The sequence below is a fragment of the Teleopsis dalmanni genome, chromosome 1, assembly GCF_002237135.1.
Source record: "Teleopsis dalmanni isolate 2A chromosome 1, ASM223713v2, whole genome shotgun sequence".
Taxonomy (NCBI): Eukaryota; Metazoa; Arthropoda; class Insecta; order Diptera; family Diopsidae; genus Teleopsis; species Teleopsis dalmanni.
The window spans coordinates 84,438,191-84,464,020 of NC_051846.1; the positions used below are offsets into that span (position 1 = coordinate 84,438,191).

The 25,830-nt window shown below is 22.8% G+C and overlaps 1 protein-coding gene across 4 annotated transcripts; it reads right to left on the reverse strand.

The window, feature by feature from the left end:
* Positions 1-17,618: 17,618 nt before the first annotated feature.
* LOC119668594 (CUGBP Elav-like family member 4) lies at positions 17,619-25,504 on the reverse strand. 4 transcript variants are annotated; one of them, XM_038078155.1, is made up of 7 exons: positions 25,147-25,504; positions 24,885-25,028; positions 24,199-24,460; positions 23,887-24,000; positions 21,637-21,714; positions 18,048-18,224; positions 17,619-17,965 (listed from the first exon to the last, which is right to left on the reverse strand). In XM_038078155.1, the coding sequence occupies exons 1-7, from the start codon at positions 25,183-25,185 to the stop codon at positions 17,838-17,840; spliced, it is 942 nt and encodes a 313-aa protein (XP_037934083.1). In that variant the 5' UTR covers positions 25,186-25,504; the 3' UTR covers positions 17,619-17,837. The 4 variants fall into 4 exon arrangements, with proteins under 4 accessions (XP_037934083.1, XP_037934084.1, XP_037934086.1 ...); XM_038078156.1 differs by having other exon boundaries at positions 17,838-17,965; positions 23,887-23,985; XM_038078158.1 differs by lacking the exon at positions 21,637-21,714 and having other exon boundaries at positions 17,838-17,965; positions 23,887-23,985.
* Between the last annotated feature and the right edge of the window lie 326 nt (positions 25,505-25,830).

A 25,830-nucleotide genomic window follows, 5' to 3' on the forward strand; every position in this document is an offset into this window, starting at 1 on the left:
AAAAACAACTAAAAACATTTATTAAAAATTAAATGTTCTTGAATACTGAAAAATAAATTTTAAATATTTTTTTCAAACGGCTTTAACTATAAAAAAGTAATGAAATTATTTGAATTAATAAAAAATTATTAATTATTATTAAAAAATATAAAAAAATAAAAATATCATATAATGTAATATGTTATTTTCTTTAAATGGTTTTAATTTTAAAAAAGTAATGAAATTATTTGGATTATTAAAAAATTAATAATTAAAAAATATTAAAAAAAAATATTACATAATAACAAATAATATAATACGTTATATTCTTTAAATGGCCTTAACTTTAAAAAAGTAATGAAATTATTTAAATTATTAAAAAATTAATAATTATAAAAAAATTAAAAAAATTAATATTTTAGCTTCATTTTGACAATAATTGCTATTTTTTTAAAATTTAATTGTGCAAAACTATTAAACTTTAATATTTTTTTTTATTGGTTAAGAATATTAAAATTTTTTTTTTCTAAATAATTTACTTCGTGAACTAAAATATTAAGAACAAAATAAAAAAACGATATTTAAATTTATTTTTATTATATAAATTTGAACGTGAATTTTAAACTTTTTTTACATATTACCCGTTCTATGTTATATTAAATGCTATTAAAATTTTAAAAATTAAAATTTAATAATGAAACTATTATGATTACAAAAAAATAAATAAGATACGCTTTAATGTCGGCATAAAATATTAACAGTTTATTACATATAAGTTAGTACATATGATTTTCTATATATTTCTATAATTATATGTAAATATTTTCTTAAGCTGATATGGTTAATCTATAATAGATAACGTTATTACGAGATTTATTTAGAAACATATAAATAGCATAAGCTACTAAATATTTGATACAAAATAATAAATAACAATAAAATTACAAATGAATACAAAATTAAAAAGAATTATTAGTGTAAAACCAAATATAGAATATAATATTTTTTATTATTCTACAGCTGTCATTATTTTTAAATTAAAATTTACTTTTTAAATTGGAAATTTAAATTTTTATAGTTTATCTGACTCTAAGAAATTGTTTACGGATTATAGAGAATATAATATATGTATTCGCATATATAGAATTTATAACATTTATTTATAAACATAACAAGTCTTTAGTTACAGAAATTAAATTATTTAATTTGATGAAATTTATGTTGAAAAGCAGTTCTCATTTAATTTAAATTTAAATTTAAAAACAATTAAATAAAATTTAGTTTTTATTATAGTTTTTATTAAGTAAAAAAAAATTTATATTTAGCTGTATTTCATTAACAATTTAAAGCATTTTTTAGAATTTACAGAAAATATATATTTATAAGAAAAATACTGCTTCAATTTCGTATTATTTTATAATTAGTAATTAAAAATTATTTAATATATTTGAAGTGCTTGAACTGTTTTAAATTTACTTCTATTTATTTTTAATATTTATTTAATTTTATGAAAGGAAATAATAAAAATAAAAGTAAGAAAATGTTTCAGAAATTTTGTTGAGCGCTTCTACTCGTAAGTACAAATTTATATAAGCAATTTTGTATATTTTTGAAATATTAAGATTTAGCTATGTTTTTTTTTCATTATGTTTTAATTTTTTTATTTTCTTTGAAACCATTTCGCGTGTTTTAATTTTAACATTTCTTTTTAGCAAAATATTTTTAGAATTAATCTTATTGTTTCAAATATTTTAAATTATTATAAGGGTATATATTTCATAAATTACTTATAACAAATTTGAAAATAAAATTATAAATTACATATGCATATACATATGTATATGTATATGTACATATATCTTATTATTTCACTTAAGTTTTATAATTATGCTTCTGAGCTCAGACAAAGCAGAATAAATAATTAAATTAAAATAAAACAAACAAAAAAAAAAAATTTGCATTAATTTTATTTAACAATGGTGTCTTAAAATTTATTGTTAATAATATGCTAAAAACAAATTACATCTTTTGACGGACGGATTGACAAATATATTTGAAAATTATAGAAGTCAGAAGAAATATATATTATAAATTATTAAACAATATGTTTATTAATTGCAATAAAATTACAGTAGGTAATTTCAACATAAAAAAATAATTATAATATTTTGAATTTATATAGTATTTTATATTAAAAAATTTAAGAAATATGTACATATATTTTTTTATTATGTCCTTAAATAAATAAAGTTTAAGTTAAATTTCAATATTTTAAAAATAATTAACAATTATATAAAATGAATAGTTTCATTTAATAAAATCAAGCTATTTAAACTAGAGAACCTCATAAAACAAATATGTAAACTATATAAATTTTTAAGGTAGTTCAGAATGCACTAGGTACTTAATTATAATCGAGCTTAAGGTCGTCCAAAAGGAATCTTTCCTATATCCCAACGAGAGAAGTATAGTCATAAGACGTGTCACATTCGACAAAAAAATCAACGTTAAAAATTAAGTACAGTTTGTTTTTAATAAATACGAATTTTTAAACACATGTTTTATTAATTTACTTTTTCTTTAATAATTTAAAGTAATAATTATTACTGATTATTATACTTATTATTTTTTTTTATAATACTTGGGTCAACTTAAAGCTCAGTTGAAATTAAATAAAAATTATAAACACAATTTTTTTTAAAATACATTTTGTTTGCTGTGAATTTTCATTTATAATAATGAAAAAAAAAAAAAAATTAAATTTAAATATAATGTATACCATAAATTTATTATTAATATTTTAATTAATGACATTACCAAAAACAAAGTTATAATTTATTTTATAATTATAGTATGAAGATTAATATATAGTAGTTAATAAAAATTTAAAAGAATAATAATAAATTTAAAAACAATTAATAATTTGTTGAAATTACCAGTTAATGTGGAATAATTTTAAATATTTATGTAAGTCACCATCGTTAATCGTATCTAATAATATAAATATATAAATATAAATTATATAAAAATAAAATTGAATAAAAAATTATTTTAAGCAATTAATTTAATTTTAAATTTATTTATTTATTTATATTTTTAACCAAGGAACTGTGCTGCCAAAAAGCTTCATAATTTGAATTATCCTTTATTATGTTTTTATTTAATGTTTTTTATTTTAATTAAATTTTACATAATAATTTTTTTTATTTGACTTTATTACAGTATTTCCATATATTAAACCTGTTTACCTTGTTTATTATATTTTATTAAATTTGTTTATTATTATAATTATTTAACCTATTTACAAATATAAATTCGCTTTGGTTTTCATATATATATTTATATATATTTACTTTGTTTAGTTTCTATGCAATAAAATCTATGATTTAGTTTTACAATTTTGATAAATCTTAAAAAGTTATTTATTTAGTATTTTTTTATCTACAAAAATTCCACCTGCCCATCATATATACTTATTTATCATTTAACTTAATTATTATTATTACTATTAATTTTTTAGGCAAATGGCTTTCTTTATTATTTTGTTATTTTGTTAATTTTAATTTATATTTTTAATTTTATATAATTGAAACGATATTTCTGTTTTAAACGCTATCATATAATTAATATTTGTATTATATTTGCTTATATAATTATATGTTTTTTTTCTCTCATATATATAAAAAATATTTGTTAAATGCACTTTCTGAGCTTTGATATAAGCGCCAATTATTGTTGCTGGTTTTTCTCTTTCTATATTCGAACTTCTAATAAAATAATTAATATAAATATCAAATCAATCCAATGAATGCGTGAAATAATTAGTGTACTGCTACTGATCTTATGTACCTCTCCGAATTACAAATGAAAACTTTCCTTAAATATAAAAACAAGAGTTTTTTTTGGCACATTTTCAACAGCAAATAACAGTTTAAAGTAATCAATTCTATATATGTTTTTTACGCCTGATCTTAACTTTTACTTTTTCATTTGCTTTCGTTTATATATAAATCTATAAGTATGCTTTTTTATATACATTTTATTTTAGAATCATACTCGCTAACTAAGTATATTAGTTAAAATGTATAACTTGTCCTCCGTTTTTGCTGCGTTCCTTCTAATCTTAATAATTGCTAATTAATTTGCTAGTTTGAAATAGTTTTAGCGCAAATATTTAAAAAGTTATTAAGATTTTTTTTATATCAATTTTAATTATTTTTCTTTTTGTGTAAATATATGTATGTATATATTTTTTGTATATATATTTTGTTTTGTAATTTAAGCAAATGTTAGCAAAAATTTTTAATCTTTCTTTCGTACTATGAACTAAAATTATTATATGATCAATAAAAACATTTTTCTTATTTCTTATATATGTAATTTTTTTGATTAATATTTTTTTGTTAATATTTTAAAGTGTGTTGTTCATAAGCAGCTAATTTAATCATTAAATACTTTAATTATATATTTTAGTATATAATTGCATGTAGTACCCTGTATTCTATGAGTTATTTTAACTTGAAATATATTATAATTTATTTTTTATTATAATTAAATACTAAATATGTTAATATTTTATTAAAAAGCCCTCCTTTTAAAATCTAAAAGGCATATATGTTCACATAAATATAATTAAAATAATTTAAAAAAAATTAATATATTAAGTATGAAAAATAATGTTAATAAGAAAAAAATAAATTCGAATTTTAAAAAATAAATTTTAAGAAATAAAAAATTAATATAAAAATAATATTAATAAATAACAAATTAAAATTTAAAAAAATATAATGTAAAATAAATTATTTTATTTATAATTAATTCAACAATAAACGCGTATAAATTTAAACAGCCTAACCCTACGACTCTTATCTGAACTTGAGTTCTATTCTGTTTAATTCTATGAGATATTGAGTGGTAGATGGATTCCACATACTAGAACATATTTAACGACAATAATTTTAAAGAATATAGTTATACTGAGCATACTATATGTTACCGTTTCAAGGTACAGCCTACCTTATGCTGAAATTAACGCATTGCAGCGATATTTGGAGAACTATTTGATTGTCTCCAATTAAATGACTATTGATGATTTGATTGATTTTAATATATGTCAAAAGTGTGATAATATAGCAGCTAATTAAAATCTCTTATGTTCACTTTGCTACGTTAGATAATATCTAATAGAGAGAAGCATTATTGAGGTTATAAATACTTGTCAATAAATTACCTACACAATTCACACTGGAGTAGCATAGAACACTATTCGGGTCCCACAACTGATATTAGATTGTAACACATTTAAAAATATTCCAAATAAAATTAAATGGTCAGCTACTCCATTAGAGTAAAAATTAGTCGATGTTGTTATTGTTATAAAGCATAGAAGGATAATAAAGCTCACACAAAGAGATGGGATAGGAAAAATAACGGTGTGTAAAGTAGGAGTAAAGAGAAAGATAAGTTTGACTTGAGCCAACTAAAGCTAGTTTGCCACCTTAACAGGCCGGAGCCATAAATTGATTTTATTGTTATAACCCATACCAACTCAGTAAAAGCATAGAAGGATAATAAAGCTCACACAAAGAGATGGGATAGGAAAAATAACGGTGTGTAAAGTAGGAGTAAAGAGAAGCATAAGCTTCACTTGAGCCCCAACTTAAGGAAGTTTGCTACCTTAATAGGCCGGAGCCATAAATCACGGGACTGGTTCAATTGATCAGTTTGCTATACACTCAATATTTCGTGCCAGGACTGATTTTAATACAGTTGTATACAAATAGTGGTTGGATTAATCACTTTTTAGCTATGCTGTGTGAGGGATAATATATGAGTTGAAGTTAACACACCGAAGGTAATCAAATTTTCACTTCCAACATGTTAACAAAAATGTTATTAGTTCAACTATTCGTCAAATATTTTGATTCTCACTTTGAATCCTTATTTTATTCCTTTTTCAAATAGTTTTTCAGGTTATTTGAACTATATTAACCAATTCTTATGCTATCACTTTTATCTAAATTTTTTTATTTAAAAGAACATTTCTCCAATAAATATTGAGAAATAAATTTCTAAGAAGAAATATTTTAAAGTCGAAAGATCTTTAGCTCGCAGATTTAATCAACCAAATCCGAATGATATTGTACTTTCCTAAAGCTTAATCGTGGTATATTTACTACACAAATAAAATATAAATCATATAAATAATTAAAAAATCATTTGCATTCAATATGTTATAAAAAAATAATATTAAGATTAATTAATAAACTATTTAGGCAAATATTTAAAATTTTATTTTGTTTTACTTGCTTAAGCTAAGCGTATTTATAATTTTAAATACAATATAACTGCAATTCTATAAGAATGCGAATCTGTACTTAGTTTGTATTTCATATATAACATTTAATTTTTTTTAACTATTTATATATAAGGAACGTTTTACGATAAGAGTTCTTTTTAAATGTACAGTTTTAAATATATGTAAATACATAGTGATTATAATGTATATTAAAATGTTCATTTACAATTACAACTAAATAAATTAATAAAACGTTAATTTAAACAAATAAAAAAAAACAAATTGTAAGATGGCACATCAATAATTTAAAAATTTATTTATATTGTTTATATTTAATTATATGGTTTATTGTTTAGTTAATTTAAATTAACTCAAAAAGCTATTTGTTTATTGTTTTTATAATAAATGGAGACATTTATAAAGTATTTTCCATTTCTTCTTCATTTCATTAAAGAGAATTTTTTTAACTAATTTTTTTTAATATGAACTTTTTAATTAATTTTCTAATTGCTGGTTTAAAATTCTCAAACAGATTAACAGTTGAGGGTTTTTGATACCCCTGTTCTAGGTATATAAAAATTCTCAAAAAAAATTTTTTACTTTCTTGATATTCTCTATGAAAAAATAAATGTCTCCCCAATATATTTTTGAAATTCTATTTTAAAATATACAATTTTATTTTAAAATAAATTTTTTTTTATTAAATAAAGTGCAAACTGATTTATGAAGCCCAGCTTATTACCTATTCTGTTCCTGATATATTGATTACTATTGTGCTTATTTATGTGCCATCATAAAATTAAAATTAAAAATATTTTATAGAAGCAATATTAAATATATATATAAAAATTTTAAAAATAAAAAAATTAAATATGCTTTAATTAATATATATATAATATTTAACAATAAATTTTATGTATAAAATTTATGGACGCATTTTACTTCTAATTTTAATAATTTTTTTTTTGCGAAATTCAACAAGAATTATTTAATATCTTAATTATATCTAGCTTGTTTTTTTATTTTATTATTTAAAAAGTTAAATTAAAATTATGCTGATATGATTTCTTTTTAGTATATTATTTTATGTAATTTTATTTTTACAAATATATTTAAGTAAACAACTGATTCTGGCAAAAATTATATATGAAATTTTAATTACTTAAAGTCGTTTTGTTATTATAATTAAATAAAAAAAAATTAAGTTAAGCAATAGCAAAAGTTAAAAAAGTAATATTATTTGAATAATTGTAATAATTTGTTTTTATTATTTGACATAATTTTACTTATTTATTTTTAACTTGTTTTGAATTGGCAAGGTACTTTTAAATTTAAGTTTTTCGCAAGAATCACATGATTTTCTTTGTTCAAAGTAATTTAATTATATATTATTTCTTTACCTTTTTTATTATTTTATACAGATTAATTTCTTTATTCAATTTGCTGCAATTTTGATTTGGCTTTTTATTTATCACGTTCAATACAAATATATATAATATATATATATTTTTAATTTTGACCTTATCAATTTTTGTAGTTGGATTTGAATTTCATTATTTAGTTCTTAACATCCAATATAAAATAAGAATTTTTATTTGATTATTTTTATTCAAATCACAGCCCATTTATGTGCATTTTTTATATTTTATTTGAAAAAAAAAAATAAAAGTATATATGAATTATTATATGCTAAGCTTAAAAAAGGATAAGCGAATTGTTATAAAAAACGCAAAAATTTAAACATCTGAAGAAAAGAAAAATAAAATAATACTATTTATAAAAATAAGAAAATAATTTTTTAATAAATAATAAATTAATAAATAATAATATCGTTGCAATATAAAAATTATATTCTCGAAATAAAATTTAAAATCACCTAAAAATTATTCCCAATCAATTTTTAAAATAAAACAAATTTTGTTAAAAATTTTTTTTTATAATTTTTTATTTTATTTGAAATAATAATTTCAACTGTATATAGAGAAACGTTTATAACTGTAAATAATATATTTATTTCAAATTTTAATCAAATAAATTAAATCCTTCCTATATAATTTTGCCAAGATCAGTGTAGAATTTCATTATTAGGAAAAAATTATAATATTATTTAATAAGAAATTAATAAAAATTTTTACATTTATTGTTTTTGGTAAAAATATTTGTGTATAAACTTAAACAATTTTTTTTTTAATTTGACTAGATTTTTCTTATTGTACAGAAAATATAAATTCAGTAATTAAAAACTGTTTCCGAATGAAAAAAATATTTATCATCATTATCGTTGATTCCTATAAAATCTGTTGGATCAAATATAGTCTATATAAGTATTTTCAAATTTTAAGTTTTAATATAAGTTATCCATTATATGTTGAGTTTATCGAATTCATTTATGAACAAGTTCTACAACTCTTCAATTAATGAAGATAGTCTATAAGCGCTTTCATTAAGAACTCAAAAATGATCGCAAATATGTTCACATAAGGATGTCTACATAGCAATACTTTATGGATATGTGTTTAAATATACATATATAAGAGGACAGAGAGGATATATTTTTGAAATTTCTTCTCACCACTAATATTAAAGAATAGAACAGAACTAAAATCATAGTTTTTCAACTGCTGGTTCGAAAATATTTTAGTTCCACTCTTAACGCTATTATTTTTTGGGAAGATATTGGTACCGGTTCTTGCCAAAAACGTAGAATATTGAGGGTTCGAGACTATACTTTTGTTAATCATTCAGTCATGATCATGACATGACATTAATAATAAATGGAATTTTGCATACATATACGTTTCGAACGTTACGTATATAATTTTTCGATCCATTTCAGCTAGTGGTGGATTTCAGCTCATCAAAGTCCCCTCTTAGCTGGGTGTCTGACATGGAAAATAAAATATTTTTCTCTTTCATTCACAGTTTAAAAAAAAAATATAATATTGCACTTTAAAAAATTTAATAAATATTAAGTATTTCATTAAAAATTCATTTTAATTCAATTATATTAACAATACATTTTTTAACTTTATAATTGAATTTTGTTTATTTATTATTCTAATATTAAAATCAGTTAAAATAAAAATCCTTCTGCATATTGTTTCATATTTAAATATTTTAAATTTAATTTATAATTTTATAATAAATTTATTTATAGTTTTTTAATTGTTGTTGTATGTGTTTTGAATATATTTTGTAAAACTATTTTCATTTTGTTGTAGGTATTACTAAATCTACCCATCTTAAAGTACCTAATATAATAGATTTTATATAAATTAAATGTCTAAAATTTAAATTTATATAAGTTGTAATTTACTTGCATATTTATTAGAATTCTTGCAAAATTTTAGTTTCTTTGCATTTACATATTACAAATTTATTGGGTGGTATTTGTGGGAGGGGGGACTTTCATCCGCCTTAGAAATTGCTCTATATGTACAGTTTAATAATTTAATAATTCAATAATTTTCTTAGCCCAACTATGGTTTCTCTGACTTAATTATTAAAATGCTTTAGAAGTACGAACAAACGAAATAATTAAGAACAAAAATTAATTTTAATTGATATATTGTATTAATTATTATTATTATTAAAAAATATTTATTTATACTATTTATACGTTTATCGTAACCCAACAAATATGAATTTTTAAAATTATTATTTGATTTTAATGTGCTATCACATTGTTTTATCGTAATAATGAATGAATACAAAAAAGATATCTCCTTATTTTTATATATAAAGGAAAATTATTGCACTTAATTATTTATCTTATCTTAAGAAGCAAATTTTGTATAAATATTAAGTGCTATTTACCGATCTATAATACATACATATAAATAAGTATGTATATTTAATGTATATGTATATATATATATGTATTAATATATATATTTATATATATTTTTGGCTTATTTAGCTGTAGACTTTTATTAATTTAAAATTATTTAAATATTTTGTACATTTTCGCTAATAAATTAAATCGCATTTTATTTTTGTTATATATATTTTAAACCTTGTTTGCAATACTTTATCATGATAACTCTTTGTATATAACTAATTTAAATTTTTCTTGATTAACTATAAATACTAATTTTATGAAATTAAATATGTATATATAACGAAAATTAGGACAAAATATTGTTATATTATTTTATGTTACTTTTTACTTTAATATTACTTAAATTAATTTTTATATATTTACTCTCCGCTAAAAATGGCGTTTTTATTTATTTTTATTTAACTTCTTTATAATTCATCTCTATGCACTTAATTTTAATTATTAATTTTTTATATATAAAAAATACTAGTTGTAATATTTATAGTATATATATTTTTGTATATAATTTTTGTGTGTATATAAGTGTATAAATTTTAAATGTGGTTTGGGAATTTTAATTGATTTTTGTATTATTTTGTAATTAATTGCTAAAAAATAAATCAAGTGCACATTTCTTTGTTTTTGCATTTTAAAATTTAAATTAAATGAAAAATGTTTTTCATTCTTGGTTTTATGCTTGATTACCTGTATTTGTTGTAAGCGGCTAATTTTTTTTTTTTAATTTTTTATATATTTCTAAGTGTTTTTATATAACAATTTAGTGAAACTAATTTAAAAAATCCATAAATCATATTGGAATTTATAAAAAAATACTGCACTGTTTGCGTATTGGTATATAATAATTATTTATATATTTAAATACTTTTCATAAAGTCCAAATATTTTTAAAAAATATTCGCCTTTCATAACAAAAACATTTTATTAGTTTTTAGATATAACAAATTTTTTTTTTAAATATTAAAAAATGATATTTTTGTGTTACGCTCCCAAACTGGTTCCTTTAATAATTTGTTTATTTGTATTTTCATATATATCAAATATATATGCATATATAAATATAATCATATATTTGATACATACTCTATATATATATATATATATATATGTATGTATATATATACATATTAATTATTTTATCATTCAAACTACTGCTATTTATTATATAGTTTTTACTTAATATTAGTTAAATTCGAATTTGCTTGTTAATATTTTATTTTAACTCTAAGCTAAATGCTAAAAGATTTCACCCGCCGCATCGTATCGCAACTATGCGCCACTAAGCCTTACTCCTTACTCCGCCCTCGACTTAAACCAATTTTCTCAGTTTTGATATTTTTTTCTAATTTAATTATTATTATTATTATTATTTTTTTCTTGTTAATGGTTCTCATAATAACCCCGTGTTTGTAAATTGGTTATTTGCGCAGATATTTCTCTAAAATTTCAATAATTTTTCATATATTTCTTTTTAAATTTTATGTAATAAATTCCCATTATAATTTAAATTTTGTATTTCTTTTTTTACTTTTAATTTTTTGTATAAAAATTATTTTTTAGATTTTTTTGAAAACCCAGTTTAATTTTGTTTCTTTTTGTTTTTCTTGGTCGTATGCCAGTCATTTATTCACTAATATATTTTTAATATACATATGCTTGTATATATATAAATTTATTTCTATTTTTATTTTACTTTTTAATTTTAGTTATTTGGTTAAAAAATTAAACATTTTTAAAATTAGAAAACAAACGACTGAAATGCTAAATATATATAGTTTTCATCTTCTTCAATATGCTAACAAAATTTTCAATTTTATGCTTTATTTGTTAAAGATTTCAAATTTGTTTAATTTATTTATAAATTTATATTTGCATAAATTTAATTCATCAATAAATATACGATATTTTGGCAAAAATTTCTAAAGATTTTATATTTGTTTAAAGATCATTGTTTTGTATTTGGGTTTTGACTTATTAGTTTTAATTCTGTTAGTGTATAATCGAATAAATAGTAATGTATGTATATTTATATAAATTTATATTTATTTCGTGATAATATAACAGATCATACAATACCTATTAATAAATTTATATTGTTATAATAATCATATAGTTCCTCTGCTATAATAATTTGATGTTCAATTATTTAATTTTTGTTGTATATAAAATTTTCTCTTTCGAGCTTTTCTAATTTATGACTGAAGTCGCATCTGAAAATAAGAAAAACAAATTAAATTTTAATTTAATAAAATTTTTATGCTTATTTTTTTTAATATTATTAAAATACAAGTGATTTGTAAAAATTGATTTATTCTGGTAAGATTATTTAACATATAAATACTAACTATCGATTATAAGAAAACTCTAGTTCTACTTCTAGTATATTAACTGCGAATTGACAATAAAATAATTCTAAAATAAATAAAACTAAGCTAACGTCAAAAAATAAAAAAAATTTGAAATAGTATTTTTCTGTCAATTAATTCATTTCTTATTCGTAATAGAATATTTGTCATAGGACATCAAAATTGTAATAAAGCTTATTATACAGAGGTTTTTCGAACAGTGGTAAACTACAACAACAAAAAATCAATTTTTTTGGCTGACCATACAGCTGTTACGAGTATTGTCAAATACCCATCATTAGTGATATTGGAAATAGTTTTGTGTATTTATTTATTCGTAAATAATTATTTTTGAGACTGCAAGTACCAGGAATCGAACTCGTCTCCTGCCAAATTTGAAGCTCAGGTCAGCGCCCCTTAGCGCCCCTCAACCAACTGCCCCAAAGCCGTACTTGACTTTTATGTACGCACATTATTCTAAAGTTTTGTTACTTTGCTGTGAAAGTTTTATTAACAAATTATTATTTATATATATATATATATTTATATATATTTATAAATATACATAAAGATGGAACTCCTTCATTAACAGATAAATGCAATTATTATATTTGCAAACTGTTCACACTGTTCGGAATAAAGGAAAATATATGTTACATATATATAAATATATATCGTTACATTTATAATCTCAAAATAGGTATGTAAAATTTTTGATTCTTGACTCTATATATATAAAATACCAAACTGGAAATAACAAAATAAGTATTTATACTTTTAAATCTGGCTTATAAATATATATTAAAACTAGATAACCCGACAAACGTTGTTTTGCCTTATAAATTATTTCTAGTTTCTAGATAAATTCTAGTGTAGACAAAAAGTAACTTACTTATTATAAGTGTGTAAGTATGTGGTATATGCATGAAATAGGCATGGAGCGCTATGAACGAAAAGGAAAATAAAAATAACAAACGCCAAACAATATTATTTTTAAGTTATTATAGTTTATTTATTAAATTATTAATTTAAAATCAATAGATTTGTATGATACCAAGTTCCCTGGCAACAACTGTTGTATCTTCAAATTTAAATTGTCTTGGATTGACTGTAAATAATAATAATGATAATGGGCCAGTAACATTAACCAACAACAGTCGAAGATAAAAGCACTCAGTGTGTCTTGGATTAACTGTAAATAAGCGTTCGATTTAAATAAATTGAGACATGCATCAACTGGTGAAACTTGCTTGAGGGGCATCCATTTTTTTGTTTGAGCCCATGTGAAATAGCGTGGTACTTGTGAATAGAGCATTGTTCTTGCAAAGGCACCGAAATCATCCGTACTATTACACAATTCAAAAAATGCAGTGAGTGTAGATTTAGGTGGATTTGGACCACGATCAATCACTATCTCGTTCGTGAAAAATACACGCTGACCGTTTTCAAGATGGACGGCTAACTGAACAGCTGCTGGATTCCGTTCATGAATTAGAAAACCGAAGACACGCCAAGCAGCTTCATTGGAGCTGATGTACCGACCAATTTGGTAGAGCGTAATTTCACCGTTTTGGAGGAGCATTTACATATGTATTTTCTACTCTAAACACAGCCATATCACTGCCTTTATGGACATACTTATATATTTGATGCTCTTCACAGAACTGCAAAACTCAACATTAATATGAGCATTGTATGTCTTGCTTAGCAGAGGCGAAAACGGCACCACCCGCCATTGTCCCCCATTATCGGGATTTCTTCGACGATATATTGGATATCCGTCGGTATTTGTTACAGTATCATTAGTGAAATCTTTAAAAAAATTTTTAGTACATTTTCCATCTACCATGCAAGGCGAAGACGAAGACGAAGAAACGAAGTGGATGTAAATTTATATCAAAAAAATAAAAAATTTTTTGTTAAAGCAATAAGGATATTTTTGCTGGGTAGGGACTCCCTAATCACTTTAGTGGTATGAAAAATAGATAGTAGCCGATTCTCAGACCTACTGAATACGCAAATAAAATTTGGTAAAAATCGGTAAAGCCGTTTCGGAGGAGTTCGGTAACTAACATTGTGACATGGAAATTTTATATATAAGACCGCAAACAGACATCGTTTGGCCTTGTGACTTATTGATGATGTTTGCAAATGCCAATCTAATAGAAAATTGAACACATTTGAATTAAATTGAATTAAATTAAAATAAAACTTTTTCGTTTCGGAACTTGCCATTCAAAATGGTGGCTTCGATAATGTTTTTCATCAATTTTTTAATTACCAATCGCGTACTATTGCATAGCCGTGGTGGGTTCAAATTCCGAAGTAAAATAATCGGTGATCCAACTTTCAGTCGTAAAATGTGTGGTGGCATGCCTGGCAAATCCAGTGAGTTTAAAAACTTTGCTGGATAGTTTACAACTTCGTTTTTATCACAAACTGTATCGATCGATTTGTATGATATTAAGTCGCCCGGCAATGTCTGTTTTATCTTGAAATTTAATTCATCAACGTCCATGTTTTTTTGCTGCTAATGGCTCTTTCTGCCAGCCACCCATGATTTATGTATTGTATGTGTACATCTGGAAATACGCGGTCAATGAGAGCATTTTGGGAATCAACGATAGTGCAGAAATTAGGTGGCAGTTCTATGAATTCAGTATTTTCATAGACAACAACTTTTCATATCATAGCAAGTTTTCTTTTTCAAAAATATGAAAAAATTTATGTCAAAAAATTAAAAAAATTTTTGTTAAAGCAATAAAGTTATTTTTGCTGGATAGGGACACCCTAATCACTTTAGCAGTATGAAAAATAGATAGTAGCCGATTCCCAGACCTACTGAATACGCATATAAAATTTGGTAAAAATCGGTAAAGCCGTTTCGGAGGAGTACGGTAACTAACATTTTGACAATCTTAATTTTATATATAAGATTTGAGATACCAACACATAAGAACTTACTTATATCCTACTTATAGGTTATAACCTATTTATTAAAGATAAATACGAGACCTGATCGTATGAAATAAGCATTCAAAACTTTTGAATCTTGGCTTATATAATATATATACGAAATGCCAATATATAAGTAGTTACTAGAAATATTTGATTTATTAAGAATAAATAAGAGAAAGGTAAGTGTGTTGGATCTAAATTTATCATTTTCATATAGTGTTTAAAAGTCATTAGTTTAAAATTTGTTATTTTAAGTATAAGGAGTATGGAAAGTGCGTTTAACTATTTAAAAGTACGTTTCCGCCGTATAGAAAAAGGTTTGTTGTGTATCATATAACTATTCCAAATAAAACAGTGAACGTATCAATTTAAATTAGTTTAATTAACTAAAACAAATACTTAAAAAATAACATCTGGCCATAATTACTGATATTAAATCTAACGCGGAATTAGTAATATAAACTGGACACATATTTCCTTTGTTATTGCATTAACCATTACTGTAACTCTAACTAGAAGAAAATCTAAACAAATTAATTATCTCTAATTGTAGTACATAATAATAATAGTAGCAAATCATTACATTTATAAATAATAATTTATAAATATTTATTTATATAATTTATAAATATATGTATATAATTAAAATAGCAATAAATAACAAATTTCCTAAAACGATGAATCCTTTCAACTTTTGATAGATTTTTTGCTTATCACTTAAATGATCACAATCTGGATAGTTCCTCGGCATAGAAGCCTGGTACCGATTTCCTCGGCATAGAAGCCAAAAAACGAATATCTCCACTAAAAATCAGAAAAGTGAAAAAATGCGTAGTACTTAGTTCTATAAAATTCATTTGTGCAAAATTATCTAAACACAAACATGTATAAAATCTTCACACTGGTCTAACCCATTTAAGCAATGGTGGAACTTCCCAAGGGACAACATTTCATTATGAAACATCATTTATGTTAAAAATTAAGAGGATCTACAATACAATCAAAGCCACTTTAATTATCCTTCACTTATTTAATTAAATTGCTGTTAATTTAATTAAATAACAAATTTTGTTAAACTTGTAAAATTATGCAACTGATGGCAGTTTTCAATGAATTACAGGCCGGTGATCTCAAAACTTTATCCATCTTTACCTAATACGCCAGGTTTTCACGATTTTCTGTCAAATGTGTTCTTTCAGACGTTGTTTTATATTACATCTATTTATAAAATTAAGTATCTTCTTACTACTAAATTTCTGACCTATTAAATTTCCATAGAGTATATTAAAAAGTAATTTAAAATAATAGAAATAGAACTCGGGTAAAGAAATATTTATGACATTAGATGTAAGTCATTTTTTAAAAAATTTATTCAAAATTCATATAAATTCTGTAAATAGGTTTAGTGGTATCAGATAATTGTCAATTGATACAGTTTTTTGATCCTACAAATTTATTTTAGATTTATAGGGTCTGGTCCGAATTCGCATAAAATTTTACAGTCAACAAAGTATATGAAAAAAATATAACTGTTTGTTTAGAAGACTTTTGAAAATTTACAAAAAAATTAGCTTTACAATTTTGAAATCTGGAAGATGTTTTAGTAATAAAGTATCAAAAACTGTTTAGATTAGCAAAAGTATTGACATCTGACATAAGTACTACAAATCTGCATAAGAATTAATGTTATGATAATGAAATATATACAATTTGATTTATAAAAATAAATTTAAAATATAATTCAAATTAATAATTAAATAATAATATTAATTAATAATAATAATTAATAATAAATAATAATTTAATAAAAATTCGAAATAAAAAAAAAATTATTTTTTTGTAAATATCTTTAATTAAAACTAGTAAAACACAGCACATACAAAGGTTAATTGATATCATTTATAACTTATTGATTATCAAATTAATTAATTTCCATTCAAAAAGTATATTTTAAAATACGAAATATTTTTTCTAAATAAAAATAGTTGATCTTCAAAAATACTAAAATTAAAAAAACGTTTTGTAAACGATAAGGTATTGAATATTTCAGTATCAAAGATATTACTATATCTAGTAATAGCGTACTTAAAATCACTTGAATTCGATATGTTCTTAATTTAAAAACAAAAATCTAAATTCAATTAATCTCACCTATTAAAACTAATATGTTGACATGGGGCTTGCTTAATAAGATTTTTTTTTAAAAAAATTATTAATAGTTTGTTTTGTTGTTCTTTGGATGATTTCATTTAAAATTGTATATTAATTTATGTTCTCTTATTGTGGCTGTTTTCGTAATAGTTGTCGTAGTTGTTGTGGTTTTGCTATGGTTCATATGATTATATCTATTATAACAGCTGCTGGCTATATAATTGGTATTGCTATGTAATATATGTAGCGCTTTGAGGAACTCCGATTGTTAATAGGGCCGACTAGCATCCTTTGGCCGCTTCAATTGAACCTTCAGTCTTTTCATACCAATTTGAAAGCCATTCATAGCTTGAATGGCTGCTTGAGCGCTGGCAGGATTATCAAAGGACACAAAACCTAAAATTTGAATTATTTCAAAATGAATTTATAAAAAGTATTACATATATACTATAATATATATTATTCGATTTATAATTACCAAAACATTTGCTTTGATTTGTTGCACGATCTATAAACACCTTCGAACTGATCACATTACCAAAAGGCATGAACATCTGCATTAATTCTGCATCACCAAATTCTTGCGGCAAATGATAAATAAATAGGTTACAGCCCTCTGGTCCCGAAATTGAACATCCTGGGAACATCAGAAAATCTTAAAAGAAGACATTGCAAGAAAAGAAAAACAAATAAACGATGAGAAAATCAAAAGAGTAATTTCATGAATGTGACTGTGAGATGCTTTTTAAAATTGTATAACTTTAAAATAATAATAAAATAATATAGATATATATAAATAATACTAAAGTTTAAAAATATAAATAAATGATCAAAAATAAATAGTTTTAACAAACAATATAAATAAACTGCTTATGCTCAATATTAAAATTAAATATAACTTTCAGATTGTTATAGAGGTGCATTTTAATATAAGTATTATAAAATAATTTTTTTATATATAATTATATAATATAAAAATTAATAAAAATATAGTTAAAATATTCATAAGTGAAATAAAAATAATTTAAAATAATTATTGAACAAATAATTTTTGTTATGGATTCGTGTTATAATATTGCGATATAACAATTGTGCTAAGCATAATGATATATAAGGCATCAAGGAATAAACATATACACACTAATTTAATTATCTACTTACACATAATATTATTTCAATAATTCAGATATACATATAGAATAACAACATAAATAAATTAAATCAAAATAAAGATATAATTAAGCATTTTTAAATTTTTGGCACTTTATTCTTACTAAATTGTTTTCTCAATTAAAGTACATGCTATACTATACTTTATATATACTTAGTGTGTTAGATATTGTTATATATATAAGAAGTGCAATTACATCAGTTGTTTTCTGATAAAAATGTAATATAAACTATATAAAAACTAAAAAAATGTTGATCAATAATTCTACTATTATTAAAGGTTAAGATGCATCTTGATATAAATCGATCTATTGAGTCTAGTCTTGTTTTATAAGACTATGGTAAATTGATAAATTTTAGTACAGTTTGAGGTATATTGTGCCAGAATTTATATGGGGATAGAACAACACCATAGGTATAGATGATGAAGAATTATAATGAGTGGGTTCTGAGCTTTCGCTGTTAATATTACACTGTAACTTATATCTCAAGTTGTAGTAAGTTCTAAAGTAACCAGAAAAAAGTATTCAAATTGACAGCCAAAACTCTATTAATTTATTATCTCTTCATTGTTCTGTTCTTTGTAGATAACAAGATCTCATAAGTTCAGGTAATTAGGCATCCATAATTTGTTACTTCCAACACTGATCACGATTAAGTTTAAAAACAAATGAAGTCGTTGTCTATTTTTACATTATGGTATATAATGTTTGCAAAAACAGAAACATCATGCTGTTTCTGAACAAAGTTTTGGATTAAATATTATTATGCAGAATTATATGGCACTAAAAATTATTTTTTTCTAATTCAATTACTACATTTCCTTTATTTTGCGAATGAATGGAAACTTCCATTGATTTTTTTTAAAGGTCAGTACTTTGTTGCAGTAGTAATAGGTTTCTTATAAGATTTCTTCGTATTCGTTAGATTATTTATATTATTTTATTTTTGAAAATAACATTTTGTTTTTCTCTCAAAACTTTCATAGGCCATTTCGTTCATTGCAATGTTCATCAAGTTGTAGTAGTTTTGGCTAACATTATATATTTCTGCGACACTAGGTCCAGAATATGTTACGTAGAGTTCTAAATATTCTTTATTTTTCGTTTATTTATAGTAAAAACTCGTCATATTTATTATTATTGTTGTTTTGTAACATACAGGTTGTTCTGAGTATCAGAGAGTGGTATCATTAGTAGGTTCTAATTGTCCATTGTGAGATAAGAGATATATTGTGCTATTACTAGCAAAACATGTCAGTTCTAATACAGATGAAGATAAAAAGTTCTGAATAAACCTTATCCTATAATTTATTTTCAGTTGTCAGATCTCTTTAGGTTCAATGGAAGTCAGATGAAGTAAATATCGTAAAAAACGAGAAGAGCAATTGATAAGAAGAGTGGACGGTCGCTATATACTTCACAAAATCTTCATGCGTCTGATGTCAGCTATAAGAGAAGATAGTTAACACGAACTTCTTTAATCAAGATATGATTTGAATTCATATCAATTTGAAGTGAGACATTTTTAGGCATATCGTTTATTGACCTGAATGCACTGTTTGGATTGTATCTGTTTGCGAAAAACAGTTTATTTTTCATGCCTTTAAATACCGATACTATCTTATAAGTAGGAATTCTGTGGTAAGTCTTGTACACTGTGAAGAAAGTATCGACATCCTACTTATTAAGTTTGTACTTTTTACTTCTTTTTTTTCCTACTTTTTAAGTTTCGTTAACATGTCCATAATTTTTAGAAACTTATTTTAAACATATTCATATAAAGTTCATTTTTTTTTAAATATTAAAAAAAATAAAAATATCTCTATCCTAAAAGTTTATTTATATATATTAATATATGTATTTATTTGTATATAAATTCATAAACTGTTATAATTATTAAATAATAAATATATTGTACACATATATTAATAATAATAACAATTATTATTTATATTTATACGTCAGAATCATGCAATTATATATGTTTAACAATCGAAAAGTAAAACAGAAAACAGAGAACATATACATATAAACATATACATATAATGCTACGAAATTATTAAACAATCTATTATAATTACACAAAAACAACATTATAGAATACATAAATAGATATTTAAATGTTATATTTGATTCCAATAGTATATAATAAAAATAAAAATTATATATGTGTAGGTGTAAACAGAGCAAAATGCGGGTATATTATATATATACACATACACTTGATCTGTTTTTTTTTATTGAAATTATTTTTGCAAAATATTTTTGAGTAAAAACTTGTAAAATTCAAATAAAACTTTTTAATTTATTTTAGCACATAAAAAATATATATTATTATTAATTATTTATTAATGTTATAATTTTATATTTTTAAAAGTTTTTTAATTTATTTTATATAGATAAATGTATAGCAAAGAGATGTTTATTTTTGACAAAACCATTTGATTTTGTTTTTTTTTTAATTGTTTATTTTATACTAAAATTATAAAATTTATTATTAATAAATATAAATGTGTTTTTCAGTTAAATTACAAAAACATTTATTTATTTAAATAAATTTATTTTTTTTACAAATTTCTACACAAAAATAATTTCACATTAAAATTATTTCAATATAAAATTTATATCTTTAAAAGAAGAAATTTTGAGGTAAATATCTTTACTAGGGAAGTAGAGGGAAGATCCTTTTTTAATTATATATTTTACGATAGCACAAAAATTTTAAAGTGAACTTTTAATTTTTAATTAATTTTCTAAAAGCAATATATATAAAATCAAAAGAAGTAAAATCAAAGCAGTACTATATATAATGTTTACATAATTAACATATAAGTATAACAAAAAGTTATATGATGACAAACAAAACATAACATTTATCCTTGTAAGTATTCTTACCTTCACGTTGAGTCGGAGCAACCGCCGCGATTGGTGTTGGTAAAGCTTGAGGAAATTGTCCATAGACGGCGGGGAAGGCTGCATTATAAATAATTTGGTTTTACACATAATCAAAACATTTAAAATACAACAACGTTTACATATATATATATAATATATATATTAATATTAATATTTTGTATACGTATATATATTTTTATTAAAATTATTTTAAGTACAAATTTTTTGTTATATAATAAAATTTAATTAATAACAATTAACAGCTGAGTTTAAATAAAAATTTAATTAAAAAATAACTCTACACGATATATAACATAAAACAATTATATTATTATTTAATATTGTACTGTTTTTATACGTTGGTTCAATATTGAATGAATTTTAAAAATATTATTTTGTTATATAAAGAAAAATATATATCCGACCTTATTTATGCTACGAAATTTTTTTAAATAAAATATTAATTATAAATGATTAGATTTTGTGTGAATTAAATATTCATATCGTATGTTCATTAATAATATAATTAATAATAGAGAATATAATAGACGTATATTCGAGATTTTAGGATTACTCACAATAGTCATAACTACTCCAATGTTAATGATTTGTTGAAAATTGGGTAATACGATCCACATTTGATAGAAATTTACTAATTAAGATTTTTGATATATCCTTTAATTAAAAAGTTGTGTGTTGCTCTGACAAATTCAAATTCTTGCGAGATAAAATATTAATAATACGACTAATTGTTATTCTATATGTCATTTATTATGGGTTATTATAAAAATTAATAGAATAAAGCCCTTAAAATCATTCTTCAAACTTTTGACGTACTTATACATAAGAGTAATAAGAAATTTCTTTTTATAAAAGTACTTGTAGTATCTATCCACCTGATATACATCGTAAGATCGTATAGGTAGACCGTGAACATCTGATCTCAACGATCTTACTTGCTTAAGCTATGTTACTATTATGTTATTACTTATGTTATAATTATTAGAGGTAAATAATTTTTTAATATATGACCAAATTAAGATTTGGGTCGTAGGACAATAATAATTTTTGAATAAAAACTTTTTATTAAAATATGAATGAATACCTGATACTTGCAGATGAAAATTTATATACGAACTATACACTAACAAATATTTCTACTTAAAGCGATACTGAATATTCTATATATACTGAATAATTATAATTTAATTCACACAATTGTTATGATTTATTTTTTAATAAATTGACTTTTATCGAATATAAGTAGTAAGATCTGAAGGCAGTGGTTACATCAATGTGTTTTTAAATTTCGATTAATTTCTATTTTATGTTAGAAACCATACTTAATAAGTAACTCATAATAGCTGGCTGGTATCAGCTGTCCAAGCATTCAAAGCTATGATAATTAGGTTTCATAATATTAAAACTAAGTATAGAGAATTATATATATGCCTCATTAAGTAGGAATGAACATAGAGAGTATTTTATAGACATTTTTTTGTTTCAAAATACTATCTAATTATTTGTTTATACGCATAAATATTTTATATGAATTTTGTTAAAATTAAAGTTAGTAGTTTTTAAATAAAATTCACTCAATTAAAATATAAAAACAGTACGTCGTATTAAATAATAAGATTTATTACACATTTAAAACATAATTAAAAAAATTATTTTAATCACTCCATTGAAAACACTTAAAATTTTGATATACACAATAAATGATTGTACTTGGTAAATATTATTTATTGTTAAATACACTCAACAACAACTTTTTGCAATTGTAAAAAACATAAAATATCCATTTTTACATAAAAATGAAGTTAAAAAGTAGCGTTCACAGTTTAAGGTAAAGTGGGAGGTAACTCGCATCTTAGTTAATTCTTTGAACCGTGCAGATTGATCTTAACTTCATTTTTATTTCAATTTCGTATAATTGACATATAACAAAATATATATTATTTTCAATATATAATACTAACAATACATATTTATGGCATGACACACAAGTACTTGAAAATATGAAATGTTTTGTTAAATAAAAAAAAAATAATAAATTAAGAGAAAAAAATTTAAAGTTTAATTAATTATGTTTATGAACTTATGGATAGCATGACTAAGTTGAATAAAGATTTCTGTATTGTGCCTTAAGATATGCTTTCGAACTCAAATAATTGCTCATAATAATTTAATTGAAATTAAAGTTAAGAAATAAAAAATAATAAACGCTTTAAACGCTGGTTTACTTACCAACTCCTGGAAACGGTGGCATTCCAGCGAAGGCGTGTTGCAAGGCGGCAGCTTCACTGCTTGGCAGACCTTGCGGAGGAATTGTTAGGTGCAGTGGATCTGTGAGTGAGAAATCTATATTAAGAATGAATTGTTAAACAAATTAAAATCTGGTAACAAACACAAAGCTTCGTGCAAAGCAATATAAAAATAATAATACAATCGATTTTATTGTAGTTGTAAATCAACTAAAAAAAGATGTTTAAAGATTGCATGCATTCCTTTGTGTTATTATTATTTGTATATATATTTGTTTATATGTTTGTTACTTACGTCCTGGGAATGCTGTCTGCGGAATGCCATTCGAGAAGACACCATCAGCAGCGGCGGCAGCAGCTGCGACTGCGGCTGCAGATGGTGGTTGTCCATTTGGCGTTTGGGCTCCCATATTAAAGTTGGGCATTGTTGGTGATGGCAATGATGGCTGCCCGGTACCATTTAAGCCGTGAGGTATTTGCGTTGCCAGAGCAGCCATTGGATTTATAAATGACCCCGGTGCAGTGGCAGCGGCTGCCATCAAAGCGGCTTGTTGTTGCTGCAATAAAAGACACAAAACTCCATTCAGATAGGTATATATTTTTATATAGTGTAATAAAAAACAAAAACAACAAATAAATGAAATTATAGACAATGGAACTTAAGTAAACGTGTGCTGGTCGGTCGTCAACTGTGTTCGTTCGGGTGTTCGGGTGTAGGTTGGTGTTTGGTGGCAATAAAATGTTTTATTTATGTTAGTCCATGCACATTGTAAAAACATTGTTTTTAAATGCAATTTTATGATGAACTTTTTCATTTTATTACAATTTTCTCTTCTACATGTTTTTATTACACTTGTTTTGCTCCTTTGCCGTGATATTCTTTTATTTCCAAAAGAACACATGAAATCAATTAATGGCATTGTTTTAATTTTGTGCTTGGTTTTGATTTATATACGGACATATGTGTGTACACGGACTTACCTGTGCATAAGCTCCATATGGACCAAATTGATTAAAAACAAAAGGATTAAGTAAATTCATGTGACCCGCCATTTGTTGCATGCGACGAATTTGTCGTTCTTTTTCAGTGTCCGCAAACTTAACGACCAAACTTGAGGAAGCACCCTGCGTGAAAATGGAAAGAAAACGATATATATTTTAATTATGTATGATTTAAGATACAGTTCCTTAAAATTTTCATAATTACTATTTGCGTTTTTATAAATATTCATTTTATGCTTACATAGAGTAATGTTAATAACTGTTCAAATATTTCAGACATTATGAAATTGTACACCTTGAATGTATAAATTAATTTCTTACTTTCTTTATAAATTAATTTCAATTAAGATAAAACAAAATTCAGTTAATAAAAAAGTTTACGATCACTTTTAACGTTTAAATAACCAAATAAAACGAAAAGAAGCACAAAACGTTCACCACGCAGCGTAAGTAAAAATGCAGTGAAGGAGAATGCAAGGAAAATGTAATTGCTTTAAATTACACGTTCTTGACAGTTTATATTAAAAGTCACCACACTTGTCTCTTGTAGCTGTGGTGAGGTTCGTTGCACTGTACAAAAGAAAAACACATTCAACCAAACACAGTTATTTTTCAATTGTAACTTGAAATTTTTAAATTTTTTGTGAAAATAATTAAAAGTTTTCAAACATAGGGTTTCAAATTTAAAATTTTTGACCAAAGTTATTATTAACAAATGATTGTTAAAAGCAGTAAATATAGGTTTTACTAAATCTTGAGTAATAGAAGGGGAAATTCTTGTGCAAAAAATGTTTCCAAGAAAATATGCATTGATATTCGAACAATGAACAAAAAAATATTTAAAAACTTTATGAGTTGTCCACAAAAAAAAAAATTGTTTTTAAATCATTATAATTTTTTAACCTATTTAGGTATTAAAATAAAT

Excerpts from the sequence above, each read along its gene's own strand:
- LOC119668594 (XM_038078155.1), bottom strand. The coding sequence starts at position 25,185 with ATGTCTGAAATATTTGAACAGTTATTAACATTACTCTAT. Across the intron at positions 25,029-25,146 it reads AGTTATTAACATTACTCTAT|GGTGCTTCCTCAAGTTTGGT; the intron begins GTAAGCATAAAA and ends ATTTTCACGCAG. Across the intron at positions 17,966-18,047 it reads AAATCAAAGCAAATGTTTTG|GTTTTGTGTCCTTTGATAAT; the intron begins GTAATTATAAAT and ends TTCAAATTTTAG.